General features: G+C 46.5%; 1 protein-coding gene across 1 annotated transcript in view; it reads right to left on the bottom strand.

The window, feature by feature from the left end:
• The window catches only part of LOC121877712 (glucose transporter type 1-like), a gene marked incomplete in the record, with an annotated part of 252,013 nt that overhangs the window by 168,032 nt on the left and 68,873 nt on the right, over positions 1-15,108 (bottom strand). Inside the window, 2 exon segments of the mRNA XM_042383546.1 lie at positions 7,352-7,547; positions 7,943-8,176. Coding sequence (XP_042239480.1) covers positions 7,352-7,547; positions 7,943-8,176 — 430 coding nt within the window.

Raw genomic sequence — 15,108 nt, 5'->3', positions numbered from 1 at the left:
AACAGTAGTCATCACCAACAGCAGTCATCACCAACAGTAGTCATCATCAACAGTAGTCATCACCAACAATAGTCATCATCAACAGTAGTGACCCCAGCAATAGCACAACAGTAGTCATCCAGTAGTCATATCAACCTAATCATCACCGTAGTCATCATCAACAGTAGTCCACCACATCATAAACAGTAGTTTCCAACAAGTCAACATTTCTCACAACAGTTTCACCAACAGTACACACACAACACCACCACAAACACCAACACACACAACCCCAAAAACACCACCCACACCACATAATCACAGTCATCACCAACAGTAGTCATCACCAACAGAAGTCATCACCAACAGTAGTCATCACCAGCAGTAGTCATCACCAAGAGTCACCATCAAGAGTAGTCATCACCAACAGTAGTCATCACCAACAGTAGTCATCACCAACAGAAGTCCATCAAGGTAGTCATCACCAGCAGTAGTCATCAGCAACAGTAGTCATCATCAACAGTAGTCATCACCAACAGTAGTCATCACCAACAAGTCACCATCAAGAGTAGTCATCACCAGTAGTCATCACCAACAAGTAGTCATCACCAACAGTAGTCATCACCAACAGTAGTCATCTAACCCAGTGGTCATCAGCAACAGTAGTCATCACCACAGTGGTCATCATCAACGATGATCATCATCAACAGTAGTCATCACCAGCAAGTCCCATCAAGGGTCACCAAGGAGTCATCACCAGGGACCCCACCCGGACCCACCATCAGGGACCCTCACCCCAGAGTCCTACACAACCGGTGCTCCACACCCCAGACCACCAGGGGCCCACACCACCGGTGCCCCACACCATTGGGGCCCTCACCACCAGGGACCCTCACCACAGGTTAAACTTAACATTTGGCATTACAGAAATAGTGTAATCGTCAATAACCGTTAATTGTAGGTGAGAGACGGCGCCAGCCAGGTGGACTGAGACTCTACTGTCCTCGAGGGAAGCAACGACGTCTACCTCCAACTACTCATGTGTCGGTTAGGTTAGGTTAGGCTGTTAGGTTAGGTGACAGACTATGAGAAAACACATAATAAAAACCGAAGATAATGTTTATCCTCCCCCTCTCCCAGCCCCCGAAAAAAATGGCGGTTCAACTTCTTATATGTGAAAATCTCAAAACTCGTATTGTTATTATCATTAATATTATTTATTTTGCGATTAAAGTTCTCAATTTCACTCCCTCCACATCACAACTTTCACAAACATACAGTACAGGACGACCTTCCCGTTTTATTACATCTTTTGTCCACTTTTTTAATTCAGAAACATAATTACACCACCGCGAAGAACCAAGACACAAATAATTAAATAAATAAATAAAATTAGTTAAGAATTCCCTCCCTCTGATATTGACACGTTTTCTATGATGTTCAACTTAGCCAGCCTTCAGGGCGTGCGGAACAAAAACTAATACTATGTTACCTGATATAAACTTTACCTATTATGGTCGTATAACACCACCCCGATGTGTCGATACTGGAAAGGACATCACAAAAATATATGTTGCTGTCGTTTAAGACTGTACGGTCAATATTACTTGGCATTCTAAGGTCTTTTAAGAGCGTATTGCAGTGCTCGTATACAAAAGGTCCAGTACACTAATAAGAACTTTGGTGATAAAGGCAATTATGATGAAACCGCAATGTTAAAATTACAAGCTAATTATGTACAAAAGCCTCACGACCACAACAGCTACACGACCACAGAAGACGTAATACCATAAAAGGATTCACGACCACAAAAGCCTCACCTATTGACCCGAAGATTTGGATGGATTTGTCCGCCATTAGGGGTCACAAACAGGCCCGCTTTGTGCTCTCCGAAACATCTCGAACATTCAGCTGCCATCACGAGTCATACTGAACCTCCCCTCCCCCCAGGCCTCCTCTACTGAACCCGAACCCTTATCTTCTCTAAATGACCATGAACTATGAACCCGAACCCTTGAACCTGAACCCTTGTCTTCTCTAAATGACCATGAACTATGAACCTGAACCCACTAATAATTTAAAAACACGTAATACAACAATTAAAACAAACCACAATAAAACTAATAATAAAAATAATTCCCATTATTTCTCATCATGATCAGTAGGTTTCACTCATCCCTCAATATAATTTCATCACAAACAGACTAACTGAAACCCGCCGGTATAATGACACCCCAATATAAATAATCACATCATAATAAAAAAAAAAAATATTTCACCTGAACCAAACCACAAAAGTAACATTAATAATACTCTGCTTAGAATTCAATTATACCTCAATTAAGTTAAACCCGCGGTGAATAATATAAGCATTTTGTCATTAAATATAAACCCATCATGTAATTGGAATAAACAAATATTAATCAGATGAAACTGAAAATAATCGATTAAGATGCAATTTATCGTATTTTTTTATTGACCAGGAAATACCTTATCCAACACCAATGTTTTTCATTAACTTTTGTCACTTCAGTACGCTATGATCGGAATATTTTACACTATTCCTGACAATAACCTTTCATTGCAAGTTTATTTAAGCAGTAATAATAATGATAATGATAATAATAATAATAATAATAATAATAATAATAAGCGAAAAGACTCCGAGAATCAGGGGTGGCCAAACTTTTATGCAAGTGGGCCATTTCTAGATATTTTTACCCTCTGACGGCCCATATAGTGTGTGTGTGTGTGTGTGTTCCTACTACGGGTGAATGAACTGTATTTGATTAGTAAATAGAACAGGTTCATAACTTTAAAGGTAATTTAACTCTATCTATAGAAAAACCTCATATTGTAATCATGATATATGTATAACTACAAATTTGTTAAAAAAACACACCTACTTGTACTTACACAAACTGATAACACAAACTTTAGGACTTGAGGGTTATTACTGTGAGAACTTCGTCAAAATCTGTTTTCATCGTTGAACAGGCAACACGCAGTGTACAGTACATGTATAGTGACGGCAAATATTGTAATCTTTCATCACTGCGACAGATTCTGAACTTATCAAACATACTGGTCTGGCTTCGAAACTCACAAAGAAGTATTTTTCACCCCGATCATTATTAAACTCACTGTATTCCCTATCAACCTTTCTCGTTTGTCTTCGTAATAGAAATGGACGGCGCCATAATTTGTCTTGAAATCAATATCAATGTTATAATAATGTAACAACTGATACACATGGATACCTGACGCACGACAGTGTGCAGTGGCAGAATCGGGGCCGGTTGGTGAGTGCAGAGTGTACGCGCACAGCACATAACATGGTTGGGATTGGTACTCCTTTCAATAGAACATGTACTCAATACGAACTACAGGTTATTTTACTATTAACCCTTTCACCGCGTGTCAAGCACTTGCCATTTTATTCTGGCTACCGCAAGACGATTTTATTCAGCTTAGGGTAACCTTCCGCTGTAAAAGGGTAAATAACAGTTTGTTTAAAAAACTGAAGTAAAAGTAAAAATTGGTTTGTATTACTCTTTTTTATCAAATAAAATGCACATCACTTAAATTACATTTACTCAAGGCCCACACTGATATAATAATAATACCAAGTACTCGTGGGCCAGAGGAAATTGTTACCTGACCTACACAGCTTTTATGACAATCTCGTTATCTGTAAATAAATACACAAATAACTTAACTAAATACATAAAAAATACACAAACTAATTGCTTCAATCATCAGGTTTTAGGTTTTCTTAAACAGTAATCTCCACCTAACACTAACCTCACCTCCCCGAACAGTGTTAGGGAGTTAATCTTTAGGTGGAATAATCTGGGCTGGAGATTCTTCAGGTGACCCCAAAGACATACAGCACAAGGCTTAACGTCTTTCCCTCAGCTTAGAGCATCACGGCTTCACACTGCTCCATGTCCTTCAACCATAGCCGGATATCGTTAAGTCGCGACGGCCGGATATTGTTGAGTCGCGACGGCAGGATATCGTTGAGTCGAGATGGCCGGATATAACTCTGGCGCGACGACCGGATATAGTTATGGCGCAATGACCGGATATAGTGAAGGTGCGATGACCGGATATCCGGATACAGCTACGACGCGACGGCCGGATATAGTAAGGCTCGACGACCGGATGTGTTAAAGGTGCGACACCATCTTTGACAGTTTATTTTATTTTTTTTATTAAAACGGATAAAATAGTTGTGTAAGAGAAGTGACACAGACTGATATTGCTCTGCTATTTCCCCCGTTAAACCTAACATAGATAGATAGATAGACAGAGAGACAGATAGATAGATAGATAGATATTCGGTAAAGATCGTAATACATTGGATCAGGTTATATAATTATTTCCATTGGGTTCGTGAACTAAGTTAGGATGTTGCAAGGTTAAGGGTAAATTGGGTGTCCTCATATCGTCTCTGTTATGATATAGTACGTGATCCTCTACACGAGAAGTTGCTCAGGTTACGATATCGCATTGTCGTCGTCAACCCAATGCAGTAAAAATAAGAGGTTACTTAATATTCTTTCCGCTATTTTTCACATTACATGTTATATAGCGACCCAAGACAAATAATAATCTCATTACAACAAATCTCACATTTTCAGAACATATAATCACCCCGTTACAAACTCTGCTGCCCCACTATGACTTCTTTCAGTATTCCCTTCAAACCCAGACTGTCCAGTTTTCTATGGTCTAGTTCAGAATCGTTTTCTTTAATAACCTTCTCCTGGTTTGCGTGAGGTACAGGGGCTGGCGCAGTACACCACACGTAGTTACCATTACCTGGGATTATTTAATTAACATTTATGTAATGCAATTCTGATCCTTTTAATTTGGCAGTAATTGGCGGGTTGGAGTACTCAAGCTCTTTATACGACTCATTTATGAGTGATAATCATTAGTGGTAAAGATTTCACGAGTCTTGAATTACTCGTCTTTGACATGAAGGCATAACAGTGCTGAAGTATAGTCAAAATTATATATATATATATATTTGTGTGAATTATTTTGTCTCAATATAATCTAATCATTTTAGTGCGAGAATTATAAAAAGTACTCTTGATAACATAATCTCCAGAACATTTTTAACTTGATACATGTCATCGCTACAGACGAAGAGAAGAGATAAAACACTACCTTGTACCCTAACAAACGACACCTCAACTAACACACACAATGTATAAAAGGTAAATAACTAACTTGGTAAACTCTCATGACTTACCTGTCTGCTGAAGACCACATAATAACATACGGTAGCTTGGAGTAACAAAACCCCACCTCCCTGAACCTACCGTACCATTATCCATGTCTCAGAGAACAATGAAATGGTGGGATTTTGTCCATAGTATTCTTTTGTTGGTGGAATTTTGTCTGGTGGGATTTTGCTTGGTTTATGTATCGTCAGGGTGTGTTCTGCTTGCGACACACACACACACACACACACACCTATGCCTCCTAAATCATAAATGTAGATTATGAAAAAAAAAAAACACGGCTGAAGTAAAAGGAAAAATCACCTTCAGAGACTAAGTTCTCCTGAAGAAGAACTAGACCAGTCATCCCTCAAACTTCCGTAAGATAGATCCGTTTTTTATCAATTTCTTCTTCGTTTTCTCTCCACTCCCCCAACACACACACACACATTTCCTGACACAAACTTTAGGACATAATAGTACCTGAAACAAGAAAATTATACCAGAATTCAAACTAATAATCACAAACAATCTTTCAAAACACTTCACAAGCATCACTCACGGCAGGAACACGGTAATAATGGCGTGCAAGCGTTGATATAACGTTTCTGGGATTAAAAAGACAAAATCATGCGGCAGCCGATATTTTAAGCAGAAGCACAACAGCTAGAGAGGAACACTGGAGATAAAATATATAAAACAAATGAATAAAAATTAAAATTGTAGGTTTGATGATGTTGTCTGTTTCCTCGAGACAATTTTCTTACATAAACAAGAATCTATATATGATATTTCAGGGATGTTGTTCACCTCGGAAGTATAACTGTGACCCGAGTGCTTATAGTATATAATGTATACTGTGTATATATCTTGGACTCGTGTTCTGTACTTAGGACAGACATACTCGAGTTTGGTCTTAGGGTGTTGATTCTGCCGTTATAAAATTGGTCACAAATAAATAAATATGACGGAAGGCATGCGGGAGAGACAGCCCCAGTAAAGACATAGCCATAGTAACAAGAGGAATACACTGTGATGAAAAAGAAATAAAAATCGATGCATATTTGAAAAGCAAAAGTTTATTAACACAATTCAAAGTTGAAATAATTATCGCACAGTAAGGAAGCAAGACTCAATGCGGTGAGAAAATAAAATATCAAAGTAGCTTAAAATATATATTTTATTTTAAAGTAAACAATTCAGTAGCAGATAACATAAAATAATACATAGCAAAAATAATGTGCAGGCAAAAAATGAAGGCACTGTAGAGTATGGTCAGTGAGTAGAGTTTATTTGTCACGCCCAACAAGTACAGTGTTCATGCTTTACAAAAAAAACTTAAGTGTTACAAGAATGCATAAAGTAATAGCTGATAAACACATAATGCGAAATATAAATAGCTTCTTCCCCGAGTTGCTTACGGGAAATAACACGAGTTTTGTCTAAGCCGTCGCAGACTGAAACGTTCCGAACAAAGGCAGCAGTGAAAACGGCTCTTATTTCCCTAACAAAAGTAGACAGTTATTGGACATAAATAACACTTAAACAAAAAAACAAAAACAGCGTTCACAGCCATAACGTAAACATCATACACCAAGTGCGAGGACAGCATTAAACAAGGCTATAAATAATAAAACACATACACAAACAATACAGTGAACATCAAGAGCTTTATTGAAGAATATAACAATTCATTGAAAATTTTAATTAAAAGACCAAACAAAAAATAAATATAAAAATTGGATTACAAGTCATACAAATGCAACAACATTACAGGACAAAAATATATATAATGAGAAAATTAAACAAAAAAGTAATATAAATGTATGAACAACTTTATAGAGATAATATTATAAATCATAAGTCAAGGTTACGCACTACAACAATTAACGCCCGTAACAGTTCGTTCACACACACACACACACACACACACGAGACAAGGAAAACTTTAGATCATTGTTGAACTCGTGTAAACCGTCGAGCAAATAAGTGGGATTTGGATGCCTGACAGAGTAGTTTCCCCTTGTTGGAGGTCAAGCAGCACCCCCCCCGCTGGAGTATTACCCCATAACAACCTGACACTCCCTAGCGGGGGTGTCTCAGCCATGCCAACAGGTGAAGGGCCTCTAGTTTACCTGCTCTAGAAGGCGAATCTTCCGGCGACGTGTCTGTTCCTCCAGCCTGTCGACGGCGTCTCTCAGCTCCTCTATCTCCTCCTTGGCCGCCTGCAGGGTGTCGATCTCGTGCTTGATGGCCACCATGTCCCGCTTCACCTCGACCACCTCGCTCTGGCAGCTCTCCACGCTCTTCGTTAGCTCCTGTAGCTGCGACCTGACCAACGGGAACAGCACAGATCACGAGGTTAACCAAGCCCTTCCACCCAGCAAACTACTATTATTATTATTATTATTATTATTATTATTATTATTATTATTATTATTGAGGTATTTCATTATCACTATACGACACACTACCATTATTTTTTCTTCCACCATGTGAGCACTGTTACCTTATGTCATTATTATCATTAGTACTAATACATATTGTGTGCGGTGGGTGGGAGGGGGAGGGGGAGAGTGTAGGTCAAGGTGGACAGGTCAGCAGGAGGACCAGTTGACTTGTCTCCCTTGACCCCGTCTTCTGGTGATCTGTACCCGACCTCTCTGCCTCAGGAGAGACCGGGTGGGTTGGGTTGGGGCATAACACAGGTCAGCAGGAGGACACACCTGATGGCGTGGAGGGCGGCGCTGGTGTCGGCGTGCTGGTGACACTGGATCTCATCGATCTTGGCGCTCAGGTTCATGCTCATGATCGACACTTGCTTCTGCAAGCTGCCAAAAGGCGCGTTACTGAGGGTGGGCCATGGGTGGCCGTCTTGGCGGTGGTGGTCGGGGGCCCTCCACCGCTCGCACCCTACACTACACTCACTCATACTGTCACGCTGCCTCTTCAAGCTACAGCTAAAAAACAAGATAAAGTAAGACATTGAAATCCATTCCATCGCTGCCGGTTGTGGGATAAGCGTGTCCTGTCGCAGCTGTGGCGTGACCAGTGAGGGAGGAGGCCGAGTGTTGCCCCCCTGGCCCGCCCACACCACCCCCTGGCCCACCCACACCACCCCCTCTGGCCCGGCCCCACACGTCCACTACACTCTCGGCCCACCCATCATCACCGACCCTCACACACACTCCTCACAAGCCTACCAACCATACCTGTTCCTTGATGGAGGTTCTCACGTAACACCTGGAGTGGGGCAGGCAGGCAGGGTCAGTGCGGGGCCGAGGGGCAAGGGAGTGGGGTCATTCTATGCTTTGGGGGGTGGGGCGGTATTCCTAAGTGGGATGGGGTGGTGGGTAGCAGCAGTTATAGAAGGGGAGGGGCGGGGGAAATAGTCTTTAGTAGTGGGTGTAACAGGGGGAGATAGTCTAGTGTAGTGGGTGTAACAGGGGGGAGATAGTCTAGTGTAGTGGTGTAACAGGGGGGATAGTCTTTATGTAGTGGGTGTAACAAGGAGATAGTCAGTGTAACAGGGAGATAGTCTAGTGTAGTGGGTGTAACAGGGGATAGTCTAGTGTAGTGGGTGTAACAGGGGGGAGTAGTCTAGGTGTAGCGGGTGTAACAGGGTGAAGCCATGTAGTGGGCACTAGTCTTTAGTAGTGGGTAACAGGGGATAGTCCAGTAGTGGGTGCAACAGGAGATAAGGGGAATATAGTGTGTGGGTGTAACAGGGGGATAGTCTGGTGGGTGTAACAGGGGATAGTCTTTAGTGGGGTAACAGGGGGATAGTCGGTAACAGGGATAGTAGTAGTGGGTGTAACAGGGGAGATAGTCTAGGTGTAGTGGGTGTAACAGGGGGAGATAGTCTAGTGTAGTGGGGCAACAGGGAGATAGAGTGTAGTGGGTGTAACAGGAATAGTCTAGTATTGTGGGTGTAAAAGGGGAGATAGTCTGTGTAGTGGGTGTAACAGGGGAGATAGTCTAGTGGGGTGACAAAGATAGTCTAGTGTAGTGGGTGTAACAGGGAGATAGCAGGGGTGTAACAGGGGAGATAGTGTGAGTGGGTAACAGGGGAGATAGTCCAGTGTAGTGGGTGTAAAAGGGAGATAGGTGTAAACAGGGGGAGAGTGTAGTGGGTGTAACAGGGGAGATAGTCTAGTGTAGTGGGTGTAACAGGGGAGAGTCTGTGTGAGGGGTGTAACAGGGGAGATATAGTCAGTGTAGTGGGTGTAACAGGAGATAGTCCAGTGTGTAACAGGGAGATAGTCTAGTGTAGTGGGTGTAACAGGGGGGATAACAGGGGAGTGCATGGGGAGATGGTCAGTGTAGTGGGTGTGCAAGGGGAGATAGTCTAGTGCAGTGGGTGGGGGATAGTCTGGCAGTGGGTGTAACAGGGGAGATAGTCAGGTAGTGGGTGTAACAGGGGAGATAGTCTAGCAGTAGTGGGTGTAACAGGGGAGATAGTCTATGTAGTGGGTGTAACAGGGGGGATAGTCTTAGTAGTGTGGGTGTAACGGGGAGATAGTCTAGTAGTGGGTGTAACAGGGGAGATAGGTGTAGTGGGTGTAACAGGGAGATAGTAGTGGGTGTAACAGGGGAGATATAGTCTAGTGTAGTGGTGTAACAGGGGGGGATAGTCAGTAGTGGGTAACAGGGAGATAGTCTAGTGTAGTGGGTGTAACAGGGGAGATAGTCTAGTGTAGTGGGTGTAACAGGGGAGATAGCTAGTGTAGTGGGTGTAAGAGTGGAAGTAGTTCTAGCTTGATGGAAGTAATATAAGAGTGGGTGGGGGGGAGGCAGGGAAGCCAGCACCTAGAGTGGGTGGAGAGGTAGGTGGAGCAGCCCCAGAGTGGGTGGAGAAGTAGGTGGAGACAGCCCAGAGTGGGTGGAGAGGAGGTGGAGACAGCCCACAGTGGGTGGGACGATGGATGGAGACAGCCCCTAGAGTGGAGGGGACAGTGGGTGGAGACAGCCCCAGAGCGGGTGGACGGTGGGTGGAGACAGCACTTGAGTGGGTGGGACGGTGGGTGGAGACAGTCCTAGAGTGGAGGGGACGGTGGGTGGAGACAGCACTAGAGTGAGTGGGACGGTGGGTGGAAGCAGAGTGGGCGGGGGCAGGCGGTGCAGGAAGAGGGGGAGAGACTCCCACAAGACGCATGCGACCAAAGGATGATCTGTGACCGTCAACACTCGAGTATGAGGCAGACACGTGCTGGGCCCAACACACACCCTGGCCTCTACGTCTTTTACGTTTGGAGGTGGTGCCATGACCTGTGTGGGCGAGTAGGACCTGTGTGGGCAGGTACACACAGGTTAAGAGTACGCCTGAGTAATGCTATCAGGAGTGGCTGGAAGGTTAAAGGTCCCAGGTGGATATGGGTGCCAGATAAGCGGGTGCTAAGTGGATATGGAAATGAGGTGGATCAGGATGCATTTATGGATATGGGTGCCAGGTACACAAAGGTGTAAGGTGGACATAGGCGTTAATTGGAAGTGGGAGCGTGGTGGATAAGGGTGCCAGGTAGACATGGGTGAAAGATAGATATAGGTGCCATATAGACATGGGTGCCGCGCGAGCATGGGGAGTAAAGTGAGGTGTGGGAGAAGAGGGATGGAGATGGCGAGGGTGACGCGGATGAAAACAAGACAGAAACGAAACAGGTGTCGAGGGGGAGACGAGAACACCAGTGTGAAGAGGACGTGAGTGTCGAGGGGCATGAGAGGAATATGGCTGTCGAAATGGACGCAGTTGTAGGAGGGGTCATGCAAGGGGTAGGGGCGTGGCGATGGAATGGGATGTGGGTATCCAAGGTATCATGGGTGTTCGACTTGACGTGGGTATATTCAGGTGATGGGTATGGCGAGTGTGGGGGGGTCGCAGACACAAGTGACGACAGATAACTACCGGCGGAGGGAAGGTGTGGACTAATACCGCCTCACTACTGCTGTCCTCAGGGAGTCATTTTAACACATTAGTAAGTTTGGTCAAGTGAAACAATCTGGGTAACCGGCGAGGCCTTGTGGGCGGACCAACAAGAACAGGGGCTGCTGGTGAGTGGACCATGAGGGTGGAGGTGAGGGTGGAGGTGAGTGGGCCTGATGAGTGAGGCTGGGAGCCAGCCAGTGGGCGGGGATGGGTGGGACGGTACAGGGTGACGGTGTGGAGGCTGCCGCCCGACCCTGGACGTCCTCCTGGTTATCGACTGTGGAAACCACACTGTTACCGCCTTAAAGACGGGTGGTCGAGGCAGCCAGAGGTGTTTCTGGAGGGTGGGCCGCCCCGCGCCGGGCAACACCACCCAGCACCGTCACCACCTGTACCACTGCGGCCGCCACACTCCACCAGCATCACCGACCAGCAAGTATACACAACTTGCACAGCCGCTGACACTGGAGCAGCGCTTTTAGTGTCGCAGTTAAACGCAACCCAGCGGCCTCCCTCAAGCCAGGAATCAAAGACACGTCTCACAACACATTATATTGTTCCTTATTGTTTACACGGTAAGGGGCAAGTAACACAGCTGAGGGCTTTACACATGATACATGAAACAGGGACATATGAACTACTACAACGCCCTCAGACACAAATTAAAGATCCGGAGGTATTGGGACCTCCAGGAGGTGCGGGCGTTAACCAATACGGGGACTCTTCAGTTCTGACAACAGAGGCGCCTGCTAATGTTTGTGGTGTTTTTCGGCCCTTCATCAGCTCTTCTAGTTGTTATTACAGTGGGCAGTTGTTGCAGTGGGGGAGGACATGATCAGTGGGTGGGAGGGCGGGGCCTACACCAGTGGGGTTGGGTGGGAGAGGAGCCAGGTGCTCGTCTCACAACACCTCCTCTCACCCAAATGACTCCCACCACTGGCCTCTGAAGGGGAAACTTGTGAGGGGAAGTACGTGACGGGGAGAGTGTGACTGGGACCAAGTGAACGGAGGACAGTCGGTCGGGTAGGGAGGTGAGTGACGGTAGCCATGTTTCAGGGTGCAGGTAACGCGTGATCTGGGGTGAGGAAGCTTGAACATAAAAAGTAAAAAGCGACAACCTCATCAGTACGAGCCTCTGCTGGTAACAGTGAAGGATCGTAAACATGACACAGGACTCTAAGACACACGGGGTACTGTAGGCTGGGGTTCTAGGGCACGATGGGATTTTTTAAAACACAGGGAACTCTAGGACATATGACAGGGTCCTAGGACACATGGTAGGGCTCGAGGACACATGGTAGGGCTCGAGGACACATGATAGTGCTCTGGGACATATGCTGGGGAAGGAGACACCCTATAACATACGGCGGGGCTCAAGACACATAGTGGAACTGTTGGACACATGGTGAGGCTTAACGAGACATGATAGGGAATCTAGGACACATGAGTGGGTCTTAAAACATATGGTGTGGTCTAAGGACATATTGTAGGGTCCTAGGATACACAGCGGGGCAATAAGACATGAGATAGAGCTCTAAGACACTTGGTGGACACTTCAGGACACATGGGAGGGTTTAGGACACGGAGTGGCTGCAAGATACAGGCCATTAGGTAGGGTAACTGAAGACATATTGTACCACTGTAAAACAAATATATACACAGGTATATATATATGTTACACGTAAAAATCACATGCATACAAAAGTTGTGTTGGAATAATTTAAGTGTTAATTATAAATTGTCAACTGGTTAGAATATAATGAAAAAAAAAACCACAACACATGTAAACAATAAATAAATTCTAATAACAAACAAACAAAACGTGAGGGTTGAGGGTAAACAACTTATCACTGCATGACAACATCACTACAGTATATGAATGTCTTTTAAATTATTACTGTAATTTATTATGAATCATTAAGCTCTTGAGGACGGGGCTTATATTAGTTACATCTCCTCGACAGTGTGGTCCCAGGACAACACAGGACCACACTGTCAACACCTCAACATGCTCAACTTAATAGTTATTTACTAGTTGGGGGGAAAAAAGGCGCTGAACTTATTATTGTTTATGCTCAACTTAATAGTTATTTACTAGTTGGGGGGAAAAAAGGCGCTGAACTTATTATTGTTTATGCTTTTATAACTTGGGGTGTTACATCAGACGTGTAGAGGGTGGGGTGAGTGTGGAGGGGGGTGGGGGTGAGTGTAGAGGGGTGGGGTGAGTGTGGGGGGTGGGGGGGTGTGAAGTGAGAGGGTGGGGTGAGGGTGAGTGTAGAGGGTGGGGTGAGTGTGAGTGGGGGGGTGGGTGTGGGGGTGAGGTAGAGGGGTGTGGGAAGTGGGGGGGTGTGGGGGTGGGGTGGGTGTGGGGGGTGGGGTGGTGGGGGTGGGGTGGGGTGTGGGGGGTGGGGGTGTGAGTGTTGGGGTTGTGGGTGTGGGGGGGTGGGGGTGAGGTGTGGGGGGGAGTGAGGTGAAGAGGTGGGGTGAATGTGGGGTGGGGTGTGGGGTGTGGGTGGGTGGGGGTGAGTGTGGGGTGGGGTGGGTAGGGGGGGGTGGTGGGGGTGAGTGGGGGGGGGATGGGGGGGGTGGGGGTGGGGGTGGAGGTGGGGGGGTGGGGTGAGTGTGGGGGGGTGGGGGTGGAGGTGGGGGGTGGGGGTGTGGGGGGGTGAGTGTGTGGGGTGGGGTGGTGTGGGGTTGGGGTGGGGTGGGTGGGGGGGTGGGGTGGGTGAGGGGGTGGGGGGTGGGTGTGGTGTAGAGGGGTGGGGGGGTGGGGGTGGGGTGAGTGTGGGGGGTGGGGTGAGGTGTGGGGGGGTGGGGTGGGGTGTGGGGTTGGGGTTGGTGTGGGGGGGGGGGGGTGGGGTGGGGGTGGTGGGGGGGGGGTTGGGTTGGTGTGGGGGGGGTTACGGGGGGGGTGGGGTGGGGTTGGGGGAGAGGATGGGGTGGGGTGGGGAGGGGTGGGGTGGGTGTGGGGAGGTGGGGGTGAGTGTGGGGGGTGGGGGAGTGTGGGGTGGGGTGGGTGGTGGTGGGGGGTGGAGTGTGGGGGTGGGGGGTGGTGTGAGTGTGGGGTGGGGGTGGGGGTGGGGTGGGGGGTGGGGTGGGGTGTGGGGGTGGGGTGGGGGAGGTGGGGGTGGGGTGTGGGGGTGGGGGGGTGGGTGAGTGTGGGGGTGGGGGTGAGGTGTGGGTGGGGGTGGAGTGTGGGGTGGGGTGAGGTGTGGGGTGGGTGGGGGTGGGGTGTGTGGGTGTGTGGGGTGGTGGGGTGGGGTGTGGGGGTGGGGGGGGTTGGGGTGGGGTGGTGGGGGTGGGGTTGGGTGTGGGGGTGGGGTTGGTGTGGATGGTGGGGTTGGGGTGTGGGGGGTTGGGGTTGGTGTGGGGAGGTGGGGGGGGTTGGGCGTGTGGGGGTGGGGGTGGGGGTGTGGGGTGGGGGAGTGTAGAGGGGGTGGGGGTGAGTGTATAGGGGGTGGGAGTGAATGTAGAGGGCAACTGTGGTGTAGAAAGGGGAGCATATGGTGTGGATAGTGTAGGAGGCTGTGGATGGATGTGGAAGGCTGTGGATGACGAGTTTATCATAAAAAATAAATAATAACTTAGAAAAACAAAAGAAAGCTTCTCGCAAAAGAAAAAAAATGATAGAAAAAAAGAAATAAAATACGGAATATACTGTAGTTTACTGTAGTTAATAGATTATAAAGAGGTTATTTTTATTTATCTTTTTATATATTACAAGTTCAATTGCAAAATGAAGTGGTATTAAATTTTTTTTGTTAAGTTGTCGACAGTGCGTTCAGCCCTGCTGGGGGACGTCACAGAAAACGGACGCTCACCACAACAGGAAGATAGACTCAAGAATTTTTTTTCCCCTGAATGTTTCTGGAATATGTTAGGTTAAATGAATAGACAACGTGTGATGATTACTATATGCATTACTAAACAGGCTAGGTCATGTTGGGTCAGCCTGAACTACATTAGTAA

This window comes from Homarus americanus, unplaced genomic scaffold (genome assembly GCF_018991925.1).
Source record: "Homarus americanus isolate GMGI-L3 unplaced genomic scaffold, GMGI_Hamer_2.0 scaffold24523, whole genome shotgun sequence".
NCBI classification, from domain to species: domain Eukaryota; kingdom Metazoa; phylum Arthropoda; class Malacostraca; order Decapoda; family Nephropidae; genus Homarus; species Homarus americanus.
Note: the sequence above shows the minus strand (reverse complement) of the source record. Positions and strands in the feature narration are given on the sequence as shown.